This window comes from Bacillus rossius, chromosome 7 (genome assembly GCF_032445375.1).
Source record: "Bacillus rossius redtenbacheri isolate Brsri chromosome 7, Brsri_v3, whole genome shotgun sequence".
NCBI classification, from domain to species: Eukaryota; Metazoa; Arthropoda; class Insecta; order Phasmatodea; family Bacillidae; genus Bacillus; species Bacillus rossius.
In genome coordinates, this window is record NC_086335.1 from 40,826,703 (window position 1) to 40,849,412 (window position 22,710).

At 37.0% G+C, this 22,710-nt stretch overlaps 1 protein-coding gene across 1 annotated transcript; it reads left to right on the forward strand.

The window, feature by feature from the left end:
- Positions 1–1,828: 1,828 nt before the first annotated feature.
- On the forward strand, positions 1,829–22,251 carry LOC134533880 (origin recognition complex subunit 2). The gene is made up of 10 exons (XM_063371617.1): positions 1,829–1,975; positions 6,001–6,114; positions 6,273–6,389; positions 12,036–12,395; positions 13,703–13,905; positions 15,694–15,899; positions 16,424–16,556; positions 17,572–17,812; positions 20,777–21,010; positions 21,920–22,251. The coding sequence occupies exons 1-10, from the start codon at positions 1,963–1,965 to the stop codon at positions 22,123–22,125; spliced, it is 1,827 nt and encodes a 608-aa protein (XP_063227687.1). The 5' UTR covers positions 1,829–1,962; the 3' UTR covers positions 22,126–22,251.
- Positions 22,252–22,710: the final 459 nt, after the last annotated feature.

A 22,710-nucleotide genomic window follows, 5' to 3' on the forward strand; every position in this document is an offset into this window, starting at 1 on the left:
GTGTCGTCAGTAACGTCACAGTCATTCGTGTCTTTGTCAGTCACATCACCATCGTTCGCGTCGGCAGTCACGTCACAGTCTTTCGTGTCATCGTCATTCACATCACTGCCAGTCACATCACCATCATTCACACCACTGTCAGTCGCATCACTGTCGTGTCACCGCCAGTCGGGTCACTGCTAGTGTCGTGTCTCGCTCAAAGTGCGTGGAGCCGGGCCTCGCCCTGATGGACTGTCACAGATGGGGGTCTTGACAGCTCATGTGCAGTGTGTGACGTGTGCAGTAAACACAACTTAACATCATAAACTCTTTTACTTCACCCGAGTTAGGCTAGTTCCCTTGCCACGTGGCACGAACCTTCTCTGCCGGAGAAGCTGGGCAGCGACTCCGAACCACGTGCAACAGTATCCAGGGTCAAAAGAGGGTGAGGTTGGGAGGAATGTGGAATGTCGACACAGCTGGGTATAGATGCAATTTTGGCTGAAGGAACTGCTGTATAGGAAATTTATTATAGGGGAAAAGGGAAATGGGTGTAAAGAGAGTGGAACAGACGAAAGAGTGAGTTTGAGCAGGTGCTCACTGGCAGCGAGGAAAATTTCACCTAAAGAGTAAATACAATCAGGGAGTTAAGTGAACTCATTTAGAGAAGGGTGGGAAAAATGGGAGGTGACCCATATATGAACTGGGTCGTGTGGGCGGGACCATTGGTCTGAAAAACCACGACTAGATAAAAACTAACTATGGATGATACTGGATGATGTTTGCAGAATGTTGAAGGACCCGCATTATGCGAGATACATTCGCACCCAGTGGTAACTGAATCAAAACTTATTTCCACTGTATGAGAGTGATCACCACCAGGGGTAATTTTCGCGGGAGACTCGCATTAATCTCAGGTCAGGTTTAGGTCACATTTATGTAAGCGAATAAACCCTTTATTTCAATATTAGTAAATCGATTACATTTGCGGGTGTCTTTTAATATTTCCTGTAAATAAAGATATAAGTAAGGAACACAGAACATAGTTCCTGCGGTAACTATCGTGTGGGCGATAGCCAACCCGGTGTTCAAGTATATTGCACTTGTTGCATTGCACTACCCTACTCTAACTACACACATCAGCTTGAGGCGTCAGCGAAGCAAAATGGCCTGAGCCAACAGAAGGAGCAAGGGCTGTCTGCCTTATGTGATTATAAAGTATGCTATTATTGTAGTTACATAAAATAGTTTTACCCACTATACAGGAAAAAAACATCCTAATCGCTTGCCGCTCGGGTGACAATCAACTTGAAGGTGGTGTCGTATGTCTGACTGATGTCACTGAAATGGACTGTGCTGCACTGTATGCGTTCTCATTTTTACATGTATTGTATAGCAAGTGCTCGGGTGAGATGATGCATAATAGCCTATGCGACTATTTGTTTGTTTGTTTTTTGTCCGTACTTAAATTTTTTTGCTATGTAATAAACATTTCTCTGAAATTTTTGCTCTGCATATTGCTTTCGCGGGTACTGTTCAACCGAGCTCTCTGTCTGACTACCTGCAATAAAATGTGTTTCATATCTTAATTAATTACCTAATCGATTTAATGTTATATGATTTTACTAAATGTTGTAAGATCACTATGATTTGGGGATTCAAAATATATTCTGATATTATATTTAATTTAATGGATTTTTATCCATTAAATAACAAGTATCTTTGATCCATAAATTATTGTTTAATGGTTATCCTTTTTTAATTTCAATTTTTGAATACTGTATTAAAATAATTATCTCTTTGATCGGTAAGGTATTTTTTATCTTACATGTATATGCTTTAGAAGTTTGTGTCTCTTCTGCTCTTCTGTCTGTGAAAGTGGCGGGAAAGTTAATGTCATGTTATGACAATGTTAAATCTTATTGGCTTTTACAATATTTGTTAGAATTCACATTTCTGGTCGTTAATCCTATTTTTATATGAATGCCATTTCAAAGTAAGTTCTTTTTCATTAATTTTTTTTACTTCAATGCCTTGTTAAATGCTGCATATATGAGTAGGTATTTGAAAAAAAAAAAACATTTTTTTTAAAGGTAAAATGTTCGAATTCACTCCCCGAGAGCCTTTAAGCATATTTGACTATTGGAGATTTAGGAATTTAAATTAATGCTTTCTCTGAAAAAAAGTAATAAAAATTCGCAGCTCTTAAAATAATAATTGTAAACTGATTTTACGTTTCTTAAAAGAATTTTAACTTGTTTCATATTCAGTAATTATTTTTATTTATTTTTTGTACAAGTTGTAAGATATGTTTAAAATTTGAAAAGCCTAATAAAACATGTTATAAATACCATTTTTATAGTAGGTACTTAGTTCTGTACTTTATGGTCTTTAAAAAAATTGTTTTGTTAATGTTATCATTGCCATTTACTCAATTAAAAAGTTTAGATATATGATAGAAAATCCTTGCACTTAGTCATCAGCCTGGTGCAAGGAAGTTCTACCTTAAAAATAAAACCTTCTTTAACCACCTTTTAAAACTCCTATGCCCCTTTCATCTCTACCACCTTTCTATCACTCTCATTCCTTTCCTCATCTAGAAAGAGTGCCTCTTGTCTCTTTCTTTTCTTCTTCAAACCCTTAGAAGCCTCCACCCATGGTTTATTCCTGTACATTTTCCCCTTCCTCTAATTCCCTTCATCTGAATATACCAGCCAACTCATTTTGCTGCACTTCTTCCATGTCATCCACCTGTGTCTCTGGATATGGTTTCCATGCTGCAGCTGCATACACCAGCACCGTTCTGACTGAGGTGATTGATGCTTTAGCATTTATGCTCATGGCCATCTTCTTGGGGATCTCCCAAGCAGTTCCAGTGCCCAATGCCCTCTGCAATCTCTTTTGGAATGTAAAATCCTTCTGCAAAGACATGCTCAGATATTTATAACCATCTCTATATATCCTCCTGCCTGTATTTCATTTCAAGTGTTTGCTTTCAAATTTTTTTCTATTTGGTTTTGGAAATAATAGATTATTTTAGGTTTTCAAGGGGGAGGGTTATATAATGTCCCTCCCTTCACTCCTCACCCAACATAAGACCCTTTAGTGCTTAGTTAATAGTATTCATCTTGCTTACATTTAATCCTATTCGGTTCTCATCTTTCCATTGCTCAGACCTGCACAGGTCCCCTTGGAAATGCCACCCTTCCTCCGGTTTCTCATACATAACACAGTTGACACAGGGGTCTGCCTAGACAGGGGTGTTTTTGTGTTACTGAGATGGTATGAGAGGTGCGACGTTCGCTGGGTAGAATGGTATCTCCTCTAAGCCCAGGGCTCTGAACTGGTGTGCAATCTTCTTGTCGTGCACAGGACAACTATGAAATTTTAGAAGTAACCATAACATTGTATGGCGGAGAAATGAAGATAAAGGCGTAACGGAAGTCCGTTGAGCACTTTCAAGAATTAGTACCTGGGTGTTTCATGTCTAAACATTATTATGAAACATGTGTTTTAGCCATTTTCAATGTCCTAAAAATTCAGATTTAAAAAAAAATTATGTAAACAGAACTACTCAACCACCCCCAGCATATTTTTGCATGCTTTTCGTAAACACACACTACCAGTATACCTTAAGCAGTTATCTAATTGTGTGGTTTCTTTTGAAACTCTGCACACTGTATGTACGCCCAGGTAGGCAGGGGCCTTAAGGCTTGGCTCCGTCCATCATGTTAACTTATTGCATTTTCATACCATAATTTCTAGTGTTCCACTACATAACATATGCATTTTGTTTCAGAAGCAAATTTTGGGGCTAAATATATCCATTATTCATTATTAAAATTCATTTATATTCATCATTAAAATTTTTACCTGACTAATAGTATAGTGGACTTTCACTAGAAGTTAAATTTTTTTTTCATTTTACACATATGGGTTATATGTACAGAATTGCTTCTACAATAGGTAATTGTTCCGTAGCACGTATCCATTTTTATCCATTTATCCTTATGGCAGGTATGTGTATATATTGATCCTATGGTACATGATGCTTTTTTTGCTTTCGTAATTAACTTACGATCATAATTCCAGGAGTTTTTAACTTACCTAATAAATTAAAACAGCAAGCATCGTGTACCACAGGATCAATGTATACATGATCGTTCCATCAGGATCATGGGATGTACTCGGATACATGATATGGAACTTTTACCCTGCAACCTTATTTTTTTTTATTATTTCTTCAAAAAATTAGAAAATTACGAAAAAAATCTAATCAAATTCGATGTGGCGGGCGAAGCCAAGCTTTGATCTGCAATTAATATCCCTGCTTAAGTCGTTCATCATTATCTTGAGCATCAGTGCTCCTATAACAGTTGCCCTTGGGACACCTGATGTAATAATCACAATCTCAAAACTTTCTTTCCCACTCCTCGCCAGCAAGAAATCTCCCATCCATTTTACTACACTCATGTTGTTTACCAACATGCCCATTTTCCTCATCAGCGTACCATGTGACACCTTGTCGATTTCCTTCTCAAAGTCTTATCACGGGGCCTACCTAGTAGTAGGTACATTTGTTTTAGCAATGCGGGGTAAGAAGTGAAATGCATGTTGGTGCTTCTAGCTTGGTATCTCCTCTAAGTACAAGGCTCTGAAACTATGAGGTTTGAGTAGTAACCATAACATTAGATGGCAAAGAAATTCAGTCTCTTAAGCGCTTTCAAGAATCTATACGTAGTATTTCATTTCTTAAAATTATCCTGAAAACACACTTTTAGACTTTTTCACTGTTCTAAAAATACAATTTAAAAACTAAATACGAAAACAGATCTTCTCATCCACCCTCAGCATACTCTTAAATGCTTTTTGTTTAACACACCACATAGATATCTTGTGCAGTTTTCATATTGCGAGGTTTTTTCATAAATTGTGCACACTGTGTGTGTTTCCGGGTAGGCGGGGACCTCATGCATCTATGCAGATGATACATCTGTCTGAACGGAATATATTGGTTGCAGTGCTTAGTGTTCTAGTCTCTAGTGCCCATTATTTATCTATGGGCTGAAATTAACTGCAAGAGCATAGAAAGTGGGTGGAAGCTTTATAGGCTTTGGAGGACTATTCCTTGGTGAGTTCTGGGATGGAATGGACAAGTTTTAGGTTAGGTGGTAGCAGTGGCGTAGTAAGCGGGTGGCAGGGATGGCCCCCGCCAGGGCGCTGGAGCAGGGGGGGGGGGGGGGGGGGCGCTGCCGCGACGGTTTCGCGTTACTGAACACTCCCCCCCTCTGTTTTAATCCAAGAGGGGGCGCCATTTTCAAGTCTGGCCAGGGGCGCCAGTCACCGTAGCTACGCCACTGGGTGGTAGAGGTTTTAGGGGTTCGGTTGTTTTAAAAGGAGAGTAAAGCCCGCCGCACACGGTACAATATTCCTTACAATATTGCAAGCTAGGAGTCGTACTGGCTCTACTACTAGTTTCTTCACTAGAATTCAAACTGGATACTAGTAGCTGTACGAGCTGGGCTACTGGTTTTGCGTAATAGACAGCGTCCTATTTTCGTTGCTTGGTGTGTTCCAATATTTAAGGAGTGGCCAATCAGAACTCACGAAAACAGCATGAGGGGTTGTTTACACTTTTAAGCGCGCATGTAGTGATAAACATGGACGGAAAGGAAGTGGACTAGTGACCAATTCCTTGTTTTAATAAATGCATACACAGAAGAGCTTTGTTTGTATGTAGTAAAAAATGTGAATTATAATAATAAAAATTTGTTGTGGAGAATATTCTCTTAACAAAACTAGTAAGGCAGCTAGAATTGTGTGCAGCAGAAACTTGTAGCGCACCTAGTGTTTCAGCTTGTAGCCTACACAGTACAGAAACCAGTAAGCATTCTAGTAAGCAAACTAGTAGAAAATATTGTACCGTGTGCGGTGGGCTTAAATTAAGTTAAATTGATTTGTGTTAGTTTAGAAGAACATAAGAAATTTTCTTTTACAAATATTTCTTAAAAATCTTTGCAGTGAAGCTGAAACTCAGTAAAGTGAAACACACCAAAACCAAAGATGACGAAGAGGAAACCAGCTCAGAAAGTGACTCAGAAAGTGAAGCTGCTAGGAGTTTTCCTAATCGTTCAGGTTTGTAATTTTTTTTTTAATTTGGTTACAAAATAGTGCTAAGATCACCTTGAGTTGACAGCACTTTTTGTGTCTTACATGGTTTTTTTTCAATGAAGCCTAGGTATGTTTTTTTTTCAATGAAGCCTAGGTATGTTTTTTTTAAATTTTCTTTTCAGTTAAATTAAAGCACAGTAAAGTGAAGCACACCAAAATGAAAGATGGAGTTCAAGATGGAAATGGCTCAGAAAGTGACTCAGAAAGTGAAATTACCAGAAGTCTCAAGAATCATTCAGGTACAGTAATTTAATGTTCATATCTTTGGTTAGTAGTATAGTGCCTATAGTTTTAACTAAGTTTCTTGCTTTTTAACAATTAAGGATCCGGTGGACAAATAATTTTGTTCGACCTCCCCATTACTTAATGTATTCCTACAGATGTTCAAACCCCTACAATTTAAAAAAAAATCCCATACATTTTGTACATAGCAATACCATGGCCAAAACTGGAAATGTGATCTGCACGTATCACACAACTTGTAAGATTTCCAATGAATTCTGTTAGCAATAGATTTGTCATTTTCATCCTACTGTAGTGTATAAGTGTAGGGAAAGTGACTGTGCAGAGAGAATGTAAGGAGGGCCAGGTTGGCAGGACTGTAGAGGGTGTGTAGTAGGCATGATGGCGGACAAGAGCTGTGAATGTGTGTGGCTAGTGTATGAAAATAAATAAAGAAAATACAAAACCTACTATCAGGGTGAACTTATGCATTAAGAAAAAAAATCTTGAAAAACTCAAGCGAGCCCACCTGATGCCCAGGCCCCGGGAATTTGCCCCCCCCCCCCCCCCCCCTAATGAAACACCCCTAGGCTTAAGATGGCCATGAGTAAAACATGCCTTGACACAATTTACAAGTTTGTCCTTTGTGGGTTTTATTACTGAGGTTTCATATTAATTTGGCATAGTTATCACTCAATTGTAAGCACCAAGTGATTTCTCAAGTAGGACCCCACTATAATCTATGTATTGCATACTGTTATTGAGAAATCCTTATCATTTTTGTATTATTTAACCGTTAATACACTGTTGGAACAAACATTAAATCCTAAATACATTTCCAGTTTCAGGATCTCAGTTAGCAGAATTTTTAAAAAATGTATAAATTCCCAATTTTTCTAGTTCAGAGTAAAAAGGCACAGTTTTAATGGAAAAATAACAAGTTATAAAGCAAAAAAAAAAAAAGGAAAGCATAGGTTTGTTATTTTTTTTTGTTGTAAATGATAAATTAATATATTACAGGCGGGAACAACACAAACGACAGCATCTTTAGAGGTCACACAGTCAACTGTTTTATTATATAGTTATGTACATACACTTGCGCATGTGCGCACCTAGTGGTCACAAGCCAAACTAGATAGACAATTTACTGTGTATTTTTACACCCCCTGTCAATTTCAAGTCTCTTTATGCAATAACAGCAAATATAAAAAGACAAATAACTGGTCCTTACTGAACACACAACACTTTGTAGAATATATCCTAAAGAAGAGATTTGAAATTGGAAATGCATAAAGCTACATCCTAGGTTAACACAATAACGTGTACATCAACTCAAACAAAGCATATCTCTTAACAGATAAAATTTAGTAGCGCCTAAAGGTTTGGTAAATATATCAGCAACATTTTTGTTAGACTCCACATACCCAACACTAATCATCTGTTTGTTTACAATGTCTTTGAGAAAATGAAATTTTATATCTATATGCTTGGAACGCTTTGTATTTTCGTAGTTTTTCATCATATGAATTGCACCTTGATTGTCTACCATTAAGTCACCTTTCACATACCCTGCTTCTCCTACAAATTCTGACAAAAGCCCTTTTAAGTATAGCAATTCAGATGCAGCTAGGGCACATGAGGTGTACTCTGCCTCTGCTGAGCTCAGAGCAACTACTGGCTGCTTCTTTGAGCTCCACGACACCAAGTTCCCACAGTGAAAGGCTGCCATCCCACTGACGCTTTTGCAATCTTTCTTGTCACCTCCCCAGTCTGCATCTGCATACATGATGACCTGAGAGCACTGTTCTGGATGTTTCTGGTACACCAAAGTTTTGTTGATGGTTCCCGTTACGTACCGAAGCACCTTCTTAGCTGCATTCCACAACGGACGAGTTGGTCTATCTAGAAAGCGGCTTAAATATGATGTAGCAAATGCTATATCTGGCCTGCTAATCTGCGATAGGTAGATCAGGCTGCCTACTAGCTCTCGATAGGGAACATCCACAATAGCTTCTGTGTCAGTGTCTTCCAACCTATCTTCCATTGGTATGGGAACCCCTTTGCATCCCTCCATGTTGAATTTCTTTGTCATTTTTTCAATAAGATTATGCTGACCTATTTCCATTCGATTTCCAACTATTTTCACTTCTGTCCCAATGAAACAGTGCAGGTCTCCTAGGTCCTTGGCACAAAATTCTTCTCTGAGTCGTGTAGATATTTCTTCTATTTTTGCTGTCTCACCTAACAGCAAAATGTCATCAACCCATAAGACCAACCACAAACTATCTCCGATATACAAACAGACATCAAAGTTGGACCTCCTCAGGTTGTTTTCTGCTGCAAACTGATTGAATCTTTGGTTCCAACAACGCGGTGACTCACGAAGCCCATACAAAGCACGCTGAAGTTTCAGGATTTTTGTCTTTTCTTTAACTCCTTTTGGTTGAAATATGTACACATCGTTGTCTAGTGTCCCATTCAAAAAAGCTGTAGGAACATCCATTTGTTTTACAGTCCAATCTTTCTGTAGAGAGAAAGACAATGCAAGTCTGATAGTGGGCATTTTTGCTACAGGTGCATATACTTGTTCACTTCTGCCTGTCTGAAAGCCTTTTGCCACCAACCTAGCCTTCTTGGTTCCATCTGGTTTGGTGTGGAAAACCCATCTTGTTTCAATTGGTTGAATTTCCTTGGGTGGGTCAGCTGTAGTCCATGTCTGGAATTTTTTGTGAGCATCTAGTTCTTTCTGAATCGCATTTCTCCAGTCCTCACTTTCTTGTACTGCTTCTTCATAAGTCTGTGGATCACACTCACCCAACAAGCAGTAGGCAACGTAGAGCTCGTAATTTTCTAGATGCCTTGGTTTTGTTATTTTCCTCTTAGATCTGGTGGGTGAAGTGCACTCATTATCATCTGCGAATCCATAAAACTCCTCGTCACTTTCTGCCACAGTGGGCGTTTCTTTGTCTGGAAGTGTTTCTTCGTTTTCCGAACCTGCGCTGACATGTTTAGAGATTTCCTCACCTAATCTAACTGTTAGTAGGACCTGTTTTTCTTCTACTTTATAGAACACATCAGTTTCATCAAAAGTCACATCTCTTGATACCTGCACACTATCTGATACAGGGTCCCATACCCTGTAGCCATTTGGACTATAGCCAACCATCCTTGTAGGTTTTGCTTTTGGATCAATCTTGTTTTTCTGGGGCAATTTCATTGCCCATGATTTTGCGCCAAAGATTTTCAGTTTTGCAAGGTCCACCTTTCCAAGAAAACGTTCTGCAGGGATTTTTCCATTAAGTGCAGTAGTTGGGGAACGATTGAGTTGGAATGGTGCAGTGCGTATGGCTTCCCCCCACAGATGCTTCGGTAGATTTGTTTCTACAAACATTGACCTTACTTTGTTGAGTAGTGTTTTATTCATTCTTTCACTGACACCATTCATTTGCGGTGAATAAGGTGCCGTATACTCCAACTGCACACCCTTCTCTGAACAAAATGACTTGAATTTTCCAGAAGAAAACTCACCCCCATTGTCACATCTTATGCGACTCACACAATTTGTTCCAAAACGGGATTCTAGTCGTTTGATATAATTGATTACATTTTCTGCAGCCTCAGCTTTAGTCTTGAGCAAATACACAACACAGAAATGTGAGTAATCATCTGTGATTGTCTGGTAGTATCGCTCACCATTACTTGTAGGAGTTGAGACAGGACCTCCTATATCTGTATGCAGTAACTCTCCAATCCTATAGGACCTGGGTGAACTACTTCTCGGAAAAGGTTGTCTGTTGGCTTTTCCTTGACGACAAGCATCACACACTTTGCTCGATGATGGCAGTCCCATTAATCTCAAACTATGGCGGTTCAAGTGGCCAAGTCTTTTGTGCCACAGGTCTTCGACATTCAATAAACAGCACGTTTCCTCTACCAGTAAGGAAAACTTTACAACATACAATTTACCATATGTACTACATAAAATTTTAAGCCCACTGTCATCTACTTTTAAGGCAATAAAAACTAACTTTACCTGCAGTTCAAGAAAAGATTGCGTTTATGCTTTTCGTTTCAATCGACCTAGCCATACACCATACTGCTCTTGGTTCACAGCAAATGTAGTGCTAGATAAAAAAAAATATAATGTAAATTTTACTCATAAGTACAGTGTGACCATAAATTATTAAAAATATATACATATGTGACAAGTTCATAGCTACACAAACACTAGACTTTAAAAGATACAATAACATGTATTTACAAACAAAATTAACATGTTCTCACAAACCATGATAAATTAATATATTACAGGCGGGAACAACACAAACGACAGCATCTTTAGAGGTCACACAGTCAACTGTTTTATTATATAGTTATGTACATACACTTGCGCATGTGCGCACCTAGTGGTCACAAGCCAAACTAGATAGACAATTTACTGTGTATTTTTACAGTAAATGTGCTTGGAACATGAGCCTACTTTAGTAAATTAAATAGTATTCGTTAATATGTTTGTTTAATTGAGTCACATTTAATAGAGCATTTATGGAATATGTGCAGATTTCTAATTTCACCTCTTAAAATATATTGTTTTGCTGAGTACAAAAATTAGTATTGGTGTGGACCTAATAGTTTGTGTTGTATTAGTGTCACATGAAATAATAGTATGATTATAAATACAATCATTTAATTTTCTTGGTAGTTCTTATTTTGGTGTAGATCTGAATATACCAGATTTCAGTGGCTGCCAAATCAGAATTAATTTAATTTAGATGAAAAAATAGAGGGCATGTAGTAAGAACTTACCGTCGTACACAAAAAAGACAGATCTTTAGCTCTCAACCAGCCTGGAAAATGAATTAAGTTTTAAATGAGGTGGGGAAATTGCAGTTCTCTGTTAAACCCAGCGGTACAGAGCAACGTTCTTCTCATTGGCCACGCGCAGAAAATGAGTCTGTATCACCTGGTGTTGGGTGTAGGGTCTGGCAGCGACACTAACATCACCCATCAGCAGTTATTGGATTCTTCAAAATAGTTTTTTTTTTAAATTGAGCTTGAATTGTACTCAGCATATCTTGGTTTCGGGCAATTGTTTCCCCGACTTCTCAGTAAGCTATGTTGCAAACATTCTCGTTGGCAAATGACTGCAACAGAGCATGCTGAAACTTCAGGAAGCAGTAAGCATCAAAAGTAGTCTTAACCTAGAAGCCAAACTATGTTTACTGATTGGTCACTGTTTGTAAACTAGGTGCATCTTATGTTTATTTATGTAATGTCCTTAATTCAGCACTTGTTCCATATCACATATCCAAATTTATCCCTTGATCCTGATAGCATTATCGTGCAATATTGAACCTTTTATTCATGATGCTTGCTGTTTTAATTTTGTACGTTGACTGCTGGCCAAGCAAAACTTGTGCAAAAAATTTTTTTTTCGTAGGTATTCAATTTACGATCATAATTCATTGTTACATCACAAGTTTTTTGTTATGTTCAGAATCTTTCAATGTACCAAATTAAAACAGCAAACATCATGAACCACAGGATCAGTGAATACAGGATCATGCCATCAGGATCAATAAGTAAACTTGGATACATGATGTGAAAATTTTATGCTTAATTCACAACGCAATTAATATTTATCCATAAACGTGTATTTTCAGTCCTGTGCGACAGGGGGAACATATCCGGACAGAGAATTTTTGGGTTCAAGACGCCGAAAAAGAAAGATGCAATGGCGCAGAAAGCAGCGCAGTCTGTCGGCACGCCCAGTCCCAAGACGCCAAAGCACCAACTTTCGGGCACCGCCAGGAACATTTCCCTCACCCCCAAGACCCCGAAAGGCCTGCCTAAATCCAAGACGGGAACGCCGAAGTCGGCTTGTGGCACTCCGAAGTCAACCCACAGCACACCCAGGTCCAAGCTTGGGACGCCTCGCACCCCGCACACACCCCATGGATCACTTATAGAGGTGGCACGTGTAAATAACACGCCCTACTCTCTACGGACTAAAGTAAAAAAGTGTAAGTATTTTTATGTAGTCATTACAAGTATATAATATATGTGCTATAAAATCACATTGTTTGACTGATTGGTTAGTTCTTTTTCTTTTAAGTCAGGTGCATTTATTTATTTTTATTTGTAACATGCCTATCATCAGTTATGGCTAGTTAACTGAAGAGATAATCCTAATAATAATTTTAGGTGCACTATTGACAAATTTCTGGGGAAAATGTTATAATAATTAAGTCAATTATTATATAACAAATAATGCAATAAAATAAAGAGAGTAACTATATTTATTTTTATATTGGGACACACAGTTCAATCGGATCTCAAAAGTGGTCTAGATTGCACATACATAAAAACACATGAAGAAATTGTTGGGTTTGAAAATACAGTTTAAATTTCATGAAAATATTGCTCTAAAGTTATATTCATGATGAAAATAAAGCCCCTCGAAAACAATTACTGATTTTTACTGTTTTTTATTTATCCATTACAAAAATTCACACTAGCACAATAACCGCCATCTTCCGGCTACAACACTGTTCCAGATTACATGCAAAACTTTACAAAATAGGTTTGCTGCTTCAAGAAAACAATTTACTTTAAAATGGTACCGAAATGTTTGATAAAACGAAGATGTATTAATTATTTTAATATCCGTAGGCACACACAAACTCACAGTATAAGCAATGGACCTTTTCCTTGGAACGACGACTAAAAAAAAAAAATTAAAGTCTCATTGCGGGCTTAACGCCGATGACTGCAGTCAAAAAATTCTAAATAAAAAGTCCAAAACGTTTATAAATTGGTGCCGCTTAAACCACAGCCACGAAATTTGCTTCTCAACTACATAATTGTTTAATATCGAGCCATTGGCCGACCGCGACCTTTTGGTGCCTTGGACACACGACAACTACTAAGGGCCAATCTGACTACCTCTATCCATGGAGGGATGTGATTATGTGTCTCTCACAACCAATCACGTACAAGCTTAAGACACACTTTCAAAAATCAACCAATCAAAGCAAAAGTTATAAGAAATGAAAAAAAACTCTACCGTTATTTACACTGAATCAGAAAACCTAACCAAGTACTGAAAATTATCAAAAAACTTAATAAAATTATTTATGTCAATGTTTTGTATGTTGAGAGGGTAAGGGCCTGCAGTGCCATAACACAATTCTTTGTAATTCCACAGAGTGAACTCTGAAGTCTTCTAGAGTTCACCAGCGGGCCCTGGTGCTTGCTTTGAGAACCACTGATCTAGTGATTACCTCTTACTAACATTGTGTGCTGATTTGTACTGAATTTAATCTTACAGTTATATCTCACATGGCGGAGAAAGAGTTGCTTGAAGATAGCGATATATCACCGGACGAGAGCAGCTATGATATCTCGTCGGAGGAAGGTTCCACTGAAAGCAGCAGCGACAGTGAAGTTGAAGAGTCTCCTAAGGGCACGCCAGATCTCAAGACCTCTTGCACACCCAGGCAGAGTGCAAGGAAGAGGAAAGATTTGAATTTTGTGAGTCGCTGTTTCAACCTTGCACTGTTTAGGAGCCTGCCTAGCTGAGGACTAATTCTCACACATAGTTCTGATGATCCTCTTTTTGATAACCAATGGGTTATGTCAGTGATTTAATTCCTTTGGGAAATCACATACTTCCTGGATGGTCGTATCTCAAAGTCGAAGTATAGAATATGAATCCACTCGACTTGGGACTTTTTAAAATAATATTAATTACACATAGAACACACAAAATTTAATATTTTACCTTATAGTTCAAACTTTAAGGAAGTGAATTCGGAAACTAAAGAGAATTAGAGACCTAGAAGTTCTTTAGAATTCGAAACAAATTTACATAATTTTTTGAAACACGACAATAACTCATCTAGGTTTTATGGCCTGAAATGGTGTGGATGCCTGTTGTAATAATAACATGCTATTGTGGTTGTAAAACAATCTGATATATTTTTTTTAAACTGGAAATGAAAAGAAAAACTCTTGCAAAAATTGGCATCTAAATACAAACAGAGGTTGGTGTAGTGTTGTTTACTGTGATTGATGTTTTGATATTGTATCGGAAGGACTTTGGTTTGAGTATTGGTCCGGCCATCACTCCAAGGCAAATAGGTACTACTGACATAGTTCCTTGCAATAGGCCATAGCCAATTCTTTTCCCAATTATTCTCTTTGGTGTTGTTTGTTTCCATTTCTAATGATCTCACTGTCGACAAGCTTTTAAGTCCAAATCAAATTTAGAAATTTATTTATTTTGTAAAAAATTTTTATGTATAAATACTTTTCTGTGTGTGCGGGTGTGTGTGTGTCTATATATATAAATTCTATAAGGCTGTTTAGGTCGTTATTCACAGGTTTTAAATATAGTGACTTATTTTGTGTATACATAAAAAAAAATTGTATTTCTCAGATTATTTTGTATGAATGTGTTAATATGGAACAGTTTTTAGTGAATGAAAGAAAAACGTGTCATGCTTAAGAGCTGTAATGATAGACAATCTTTTTATCATCCTTTGACAGAGACTTTCGCTAGTATCTCCACAGATGTCGGCTCGGGAGTTTGTAGTTGTAAGAAATATTTTTTTAGCCAATAAGAAGGTAGCTTTGAATTTGCCATTTTGTATTCTTTTGTGTTTTTTTTTTGTACTGTACTTTGTCTGGCTGTCATCACTCAGACATTACCATGTGAGGTTTCACTGATCGGTGGCTCATGAATTTAACATTTTGATGCGAGACAAATTTAATGGCTGTACTCGGGCTGAACCGATGATCAACTCTTTTAGAACATTTATTTTGAATTTTTTGCTGACCGCAGTCGTCAGATCCAGTGATGGGACAATAAAAAACTTTTGTGTCATCCCCCAAGGACATAGTGTTTTCTTGGTCGTACTGTGTTCAGAAGGGACTGCAGAAAATTTTTGTCTATAAAGTATTAGTAATTTCAGTAATTTCTCCTTTCTACTTACCTCGAACACATTTTTTTTTCTGTGCTTATATATGAGTTGCCATGACCATGAATAGATTTGGTGTACTTGTGGACACTGTGACAAACTTTTCGATAAAGGGAAATAAATATACATTTGCTATGAACTCTTTTATTTGAAACGTCACTCCACATAATTTTGCAAATTCTTTATGTTTGTGCATCATTTCAGGCCATAGCTAGCAGGAGAGGTCTGAATTTTTAAAAGTTTGTGTATTTACAGTTTTGACCATTGACTTGCGAGTTTAACCCTTTAATAACTAAATGACTTTTGCATGAATGTATATGGAGGTTTTATTTGACCGTAGATTCCCGTAACGGATGACTACTTCCAAACAATGAATGCAAAATCAGTTACGTCGAACCATACGTTACGTCGCCTGAAGAACCCACGTCTGGCCCAGGACCAAGTGCGAGAGTTACTGGGACAGGTTGCGGACCTTCACAAAGAGAATCTGCAGGCCCTGAGTTTGGAGCATTGTGCCAACTTTTCAAAGTGGATGATCTGCTTGAGGTGTGTGTTTCTGCTTGTTGCTATATACTTGTCCCCGTGTCTAATTTGGCCCATCTCAGGTTCAAAATTCTCTTTTAACTCAGCATGTGCACACCTTAAAATAATCTCTGGTTTTCTTTCATGTGGATGTGTCTTTAGCAAAATGGTTGCTGGTAAGCCATACCTATTACTGGTCCATTTAGACACAAGTATTTTACATTAAGGGTCCTGTCTTTGTGTAAGCCAAAAATTTTCTGGAAAATGATTTTAATGTTAGAAATTTATTACAATCATTTTTCAGTCGAAAACTACGATGCTCTGTGTAAAAGTAGGTAAATGTTGCTTCAAGGAAACATGTGTATATAATTGATTATGAATTGGCACTTTTGAGTGTTTTCAAGCATTTATTTCATTGTTTGATTTCCTCTACTGTAAATTTGTGGAAGAAAATGCATATAATTGATCAATTTCTAAAAAAATTGTTATATTTTTAATGTTATTGCGCATTGTGAGTTTATGGATCATAATTTATCACTTTTTTTTAGGGAAGGTTTCAGTGTAATGCTGTACGGCATTGGCTCTAAAAGGAACCTGCTGATGAGGTTTCAAGAATTATACCTCAGCCACGAGACAGTTTTGATCGTCAATGGATTTTTTCCTAGTCTTACTATTAAAGAGGTGAATAATTAGATTTAACATTATTTTTAAAGGAGTAAGTTAAAAAAAGTGCAAATTATTTTTGGTCTGAATAAATTTTCAAATTACAGTATTTTATTACTCTATTATAAATTTAATTGTTTAATATTATAACTTTGTTATTTCATGTTTACATAGACACAGATTTTAATAAAAATTTATTTTAGCATTTAGCTATCACTCAATCTGCTTATTTGCATAAACTCTTGTAGCTTTTTTGTTTAGTATTGTTATTATGGTGCCCATATTATCCACACCTATGCTAAGACTATACCTGCAAGTAAAAATTTAATATTGGAAAAAAAGCAAAATTTGTACACAGAAAATTTGAGGATCCAAAAATACTTAAACATTTGCTTCAAATATTCAGCAAACTTTACATTTGCTTGAAATTGTTTACTAGGGATGGGCACACCAGCATGGGACCACATTGGTTTATTTGTTGGATCATTCGCTTTCCACTTAGATGATCAGGGTTTGATTCCCAGCTTGATCAAATCCAGAATATTTTAAGAGTGGGAAATTTGGCAGACATTGGTGTTAACTGGTGAATTTCTTCAAGGTGCTCTCATGTCTTGTACCAGTGCATTATATCAGTGCTTCTTGTCATATTTTGACTTCTTGTCAATCTCAAGTGACCTCAGTGTCAGAGAGACATCAAAGGTGCAGTGGAGTCCCACCTGTCTGAACTAATTTGAGCCAAGACCTTTTCAGATGATTTGCCAAGGTAAGGTAAAATATACATCTCTCTAAGCTCGTATCACATCCTGCAAGAACAAAATCACTAAACATGTTGATAATTGGATCAAGACATAAAAAATAATTTTTAAAATATAAATATTAAAATTTTTTTCATTCCTCCCTCCCCCCCTCCCTTCCCCCCCCCCCCCCCCCCCCACAACCACCCCGACTGGTTCAGATAAGCTATTTTTGGATTTGTGGGACTCCTCTGTATATTTATTTTTGTGCTTACAGTAACGTTTTTTTTCTATTTCAGATATTGGACTCCGTTGTGAAAAGTGTTCTTGGTTTGGATTGGTCAGGAAGCACCGCAGACTGCCTCAGTCTCATTGAGAGGGAGTTCCAGTCGGACGAGAACCTCTCGCTGTACCTGATCGTCCACAACATCGATGGCCCGACGCTGAGGACCCACAAGGTACAAGACGTCTTGGCCAGGCTGGCAGCCGTGAGGAACATCTACCTGCTGGCTTCTGTGGATCATATCAATGCTCCTCTGAGTAAGCTTCCATCTGTCTTTCAATGTGTTACTTTTGTCTTTTTGTTTGAACTGAATTATGGTTGTAGTGCACAGTAAAAGCTCATATTACACCAATAAAATGTTAATTTGATTCTAGATATGGAAAGTACATACTTAGTACAAAACTGTTTTGCAACATTATAACCACTTGCAGGTACTGAATGTACCGTATTTACTCGCATATAGGTCGCCATCACATATAGGTCGCACCCATAATTTGAGGTCTTGAATTTGGTATTTAAGATTCCCCCCATATAGGTCGCACCAGCAATTTAATGACGCGAACGGCCGGCGCGCCGTGCACGAAAGAGTTAACGGGTACTGTAAAACTCCGCTACTATGAGAGCTGATAATGACGTGATAAATTGTTGTAACAAGTACTCGTAATAACCGAATATAGAAAATTGAAGTCAAGTTAGATTCCTGACTTTTTAAAATGTCTTAATTGTAGACTATAACTCGAAAACAGTGCTTTGTATTGAAAAAATGCACAGAATAAAAGTTGTAGTAAATTTAATTACGAATAAAAAAGGCCTGTTATGGTTTTTTATATCTACAGCGGTTTTCGTTATGGGTTCCGATAAATACTCACGCTAAGTGAATTCACGTCGCGCGAGTTCGGCTATGCTAGCCGGCTGGTTGTTATTTTCGTTCAAAACGTGGCGAAGAAACTTGTGTGGATCAGGTAGAAAACATTCGGCTATAAACGAAAGATATAAGAACAATGCTATCCTGAAATGCTGTGACATGTTTTTGGAGTAGATAATCACAGCGACAGACCGACAGGATGCGCTCCCGCCCTTGCCGTCAGCGATGTTTATTTTGACAGCCAAGCAATTATCTTTTCCACGACCCTTCACAGCGTAAAAAAAAAGAAAAAAAAAACACATTCATATGCAGATGGAAAAGTAACAATGCAGTATAATAAATATATTTACGGCCCTGCTAAATTTTTCTATTCAATAAAATTTGAGGTATTAGTGATTTTTCAGCAGAAACTGCTGTGTGACTGATAAACAAATTGTATCATAATAACTTAAACTTATAAAGTATTTATTAACGGCGAAGGACAGTCGTATAAGCCCATAAAAATATTTATTTTACCGAGAATGGACTGTACAACCTGGCTTGTCGCACGCGGTGTGGGAGGGGAGGAGGATGCTGACAGTTTCTCACGCAGAAGGTTGAAATAGGGAGGGAATGTGTTGAAATGTTAGTTGGAAAAGGGGGGGAGGGTGTTTTTACATGGTTTGTGGCTCTGGGAGGGATGAGCCTTGAAGAATTAGCAGGGGATGGGAGAGGTAAGCATCACGTCACGTATGACGTCAAGCCGCCGCTACCGCCAGCCTGGCCGGACGAGTTTCTTATTCTCTCGCAGATAGTGGACGCGCCGAGCTCGGCTAGACACTGCCGCGTGGACAGTCTAGACGGGTGGTATCTATTTTTAGCCGTCTTTTGTATGCCTGCCTGCTTACAGTACAGTTCTCGCCAAGATAAACGTGAACACATAGCGCCCAACAAAGTGTAACAGACTTATTTTTCAGCCGATTTTACTCAAATTTTCGACTTTCTCTGCTCAAATTTTTCACGGTTTCTCAAAAAACGGTCGTATAAACGGAATGGACGCATCAGAGGGGGGTCGCATAGGCGGGATTCTACTGTATTGCAAAAAAAAATTCCTCAAAAATTAAAAAAAAAAAAATTTTCGCTTATAGGTCGCACTTCATTTTTTCCCATCAAATCTGGTAAAATTGCTGCGACCTATATGCGAGTAAATACGGTATAAGGGTGCTAAGTTACCACACAATAGCTTATCACTAAGGGTACTGTAATAAATTGTCCATATGTTTATAGATTGCCAAATTCTATCATTAAATAATACTTTTGTTTATTTTATTGCTTTCCAATTTTTTTATTTATATGTAATATTGGTCATGGTCAAATTCCCTTAATAAGTGGGGACAATATTATATTGTGACTTCTGACTTGCGATAAAGCCAAGATAATACAACACGACGCCAAAATGCAAGTTAATTCTCCATTCAGCACCGAACTGTAACTAAAAAAATGAAATCGCTCAGCAATTAAAAAATGTAACTTAAATTACCCAAAAAAAAAAAAAAAAACGAAACTGTGGTAAATTTATTAAATGTAATTTATTTAGCATGAATTATTTTACCGAAAACTTATAAATAAATTGCCTAAAAAAATTAAAATTAAGTATGATGTTTTATCTAGCATCTCTTATTAAAACACATTTACATTAATGATTTTGGCACATTAGTCGAACACAAAAATTTGCTGATTTGTTTTTATATTTTTTAGTGGGTCTATTTTGGAATTGCTTATACTAATGATTTTATTGTATTACTCCGTCGTGTGTCATTAAAAATGCGAAAATTTTGTTGAAATAAGTACTAAGAAATACTTTATTTTCATTTTTTTTAATAATACACTTTTTTAAATAATACACTTTTTTAATGAATTAAGACAATGTATTAAAATAAATTAAATTCCTTTCGGCACAGCCTATAGGCGTAGGTAGATCTCGAAGTACACACATGCACGCACGCGCGCGCTCACACACACACTGACACACACAGATATACATATAAACTTTTTAGTTGACAATGTTTTTGGGGTATAGTTACAATAAAACGAAAAACTATATAAAAATCTCCGATAGTTGTACCATGGTAATTGTTACAATAGGTCAATAGGTAATATTTCTTTGTAATCTACCTAAAACATCAATACAGAAATCTCCTGTTTAATAAACAAAATTGACCTAAAAATAAATAAATTAATTAATAAGATTCCTTTACAAGGTATATAATAATTATTTGGTTACCAATGGTTCAGCTACTGCTTGATAAAAGTAAACCAGTCTTTCATGTGGCACCCGTTACGTGTTAAAGATGAGTAATGTCTAATGTTCCTACAGTTTGGGACCAAAGAAAGCTGAGCATTTTTAACTTCCGCTGGTGGGATGCAACAACGTTGTTACCATACATGGCTGAGACATCGTTCGAGACTTCACTGCTGGGCCAACAAACCGGGTCTCTGGCCCTGTCTTCCTTGAGGAATGTTTTCCGTTCTCTCACGAACAACTCCAGAGAGATTTTCCTCCTGATTGTAAGACATCAGCTCACTAACAAGTCTAATGCCAGCTACACAGGTGATTGACTCATTACCAATATTTATTTATTTATTTGTAATTGTAACATGCCAACTAACAGGACAAAGCCTTTAATGGTTGGCACACAAATTATAATTATAATTATGTTGACCTATATTTGTCCTCAAAACATTTATGAGACCCGCTTTTCGATATACAGTAGGTCCCATGTTGCTGGTAACTCTCAATAAAACCCAGTGGTTCGGATATTTGGTAGTCATCTTATAGCATAATTGCTCATTCATAAAATGTACGCTACTGTTGCCCTGGAACTTACAAGAAAGTTTGTCGAACCGTGTAAAAAAGTGTTTTCTTTCTCTGGGTTTGTGTTTTCACTAGTTAAGTGCTGTGAGAATTGATGTTAATATATATAACACTTTAAAATATACCAATTATCTATTAGTGGTTTATTTTTTGTTATAAATATATTTGTATTGTATTACAGTGTTATATTATGTATTTCATTCTGTAGCAAAAAATGCTTTGTTAAAAATACAGTATGTATCTCAAAATTAGTAGAAGGAATCAGGGAAGAAAATTTGTAGGATTTGCTGGGTATAGTGTGGATTGGGTTGACCAGGGAAAATTATGTTAATCATTCCCATTTCGCAGTTGTGAGGGCTTTAATCCCAGGGATTCCTGGGCATGCCCCTCCCCCTCCCTCCCAGGATTTACACCAATGGAGGGAATTATTACAATAGTACTGCTTTGTTAGTTTGTTTTTAAGGGGCTAATTTGCATGCATCATGCTGTTTTGACTGAGTCAATATATTTTTTTATTTTATCCTTTCAGTACACGATTTTATAATATTTGTACCCAAAAATATAACATGTACAATTTTTTTATTTATTTTTCTTTCTGCAATTGGTTTTTGTGAAACTAGATCTTTGAAAACTGTTTTCCCTCAGGTATCGCATTCCGTGACCTGTACCGTTCCTGCCGCGAAAATCTCCTAGTCAGCTCTGACCTTGCGCTACGTGCACAGTTGTCTGAATTTTTGGACCACCATCTCGTGAAGTCACGGCGTAGTATTGATGGAACTGAAATGCTCACGATCCCCATTGAAAACACCATACTGCAACAGTTCATCGATCAGCAAGCTGAAGAGCCATAGTGAATTGGTCATGTTTGTTGGGGGAAAGTGAGTCAGTTACAAACATTATTTTTACTGAATATTTTGGTACTCAATATGTATTTCACTATTTTTTTCCTCAATAAATTGTTTTAATTGTATTATTAATTTGTTGGAAATTTATTTCATTTTAATCAACCAAAATTTTATATACTAGCCTATGTTTATAGAATTAATTAATTTTGAACACATCTAAAAAACATTTAATAAGAACACCTGCCTCTTGAAGTAAAGCCCTAATTCTATCCAGGAAAGTTGTACGCTGATAAACACAGCTCTAATTGAATTCGTTTTTGCCATAAGAATATATGTAAATAAAATAATTCCTTTCCAACCAGGGAAGTGTGCTTTTTGACTACTATTTTCATTAGTACATGTGTCCGTTAAAAACAATTTACAATTTTCATTTTATGTGGAAATACTTTTATAGTATGTTTGAATAAAAATTTGAAATATGTTTGATAAAAAAAAATCCTAAAATTTAATTACACTATAAAAACAATTAAGGGTTGCACTTTACATTAACGTTTTGGGCATAGTATATAATTCCTAAGAAGATGTTTATAC

Excerpts from the sequence above, each read along its gene's own strand:
- LOC134533880 (XM_063371617.1), top strand. Across the intron at positions 6,390-12,035 it reads AAGTCTCAAGAATCATTCAG|TCCTGTGCGACAGGGGGAAC; the intron begins GTACAGTAATTT and ends GTGTATTTTCAG. Across the intron at positions 17,813-20,776 it reads TCATATCAATGCTCCTCTGA|TTTGGGACCAAAGAAAGCTG; the intron begins GTAAGCTTCCAT and ends ATGTTCCTACAG.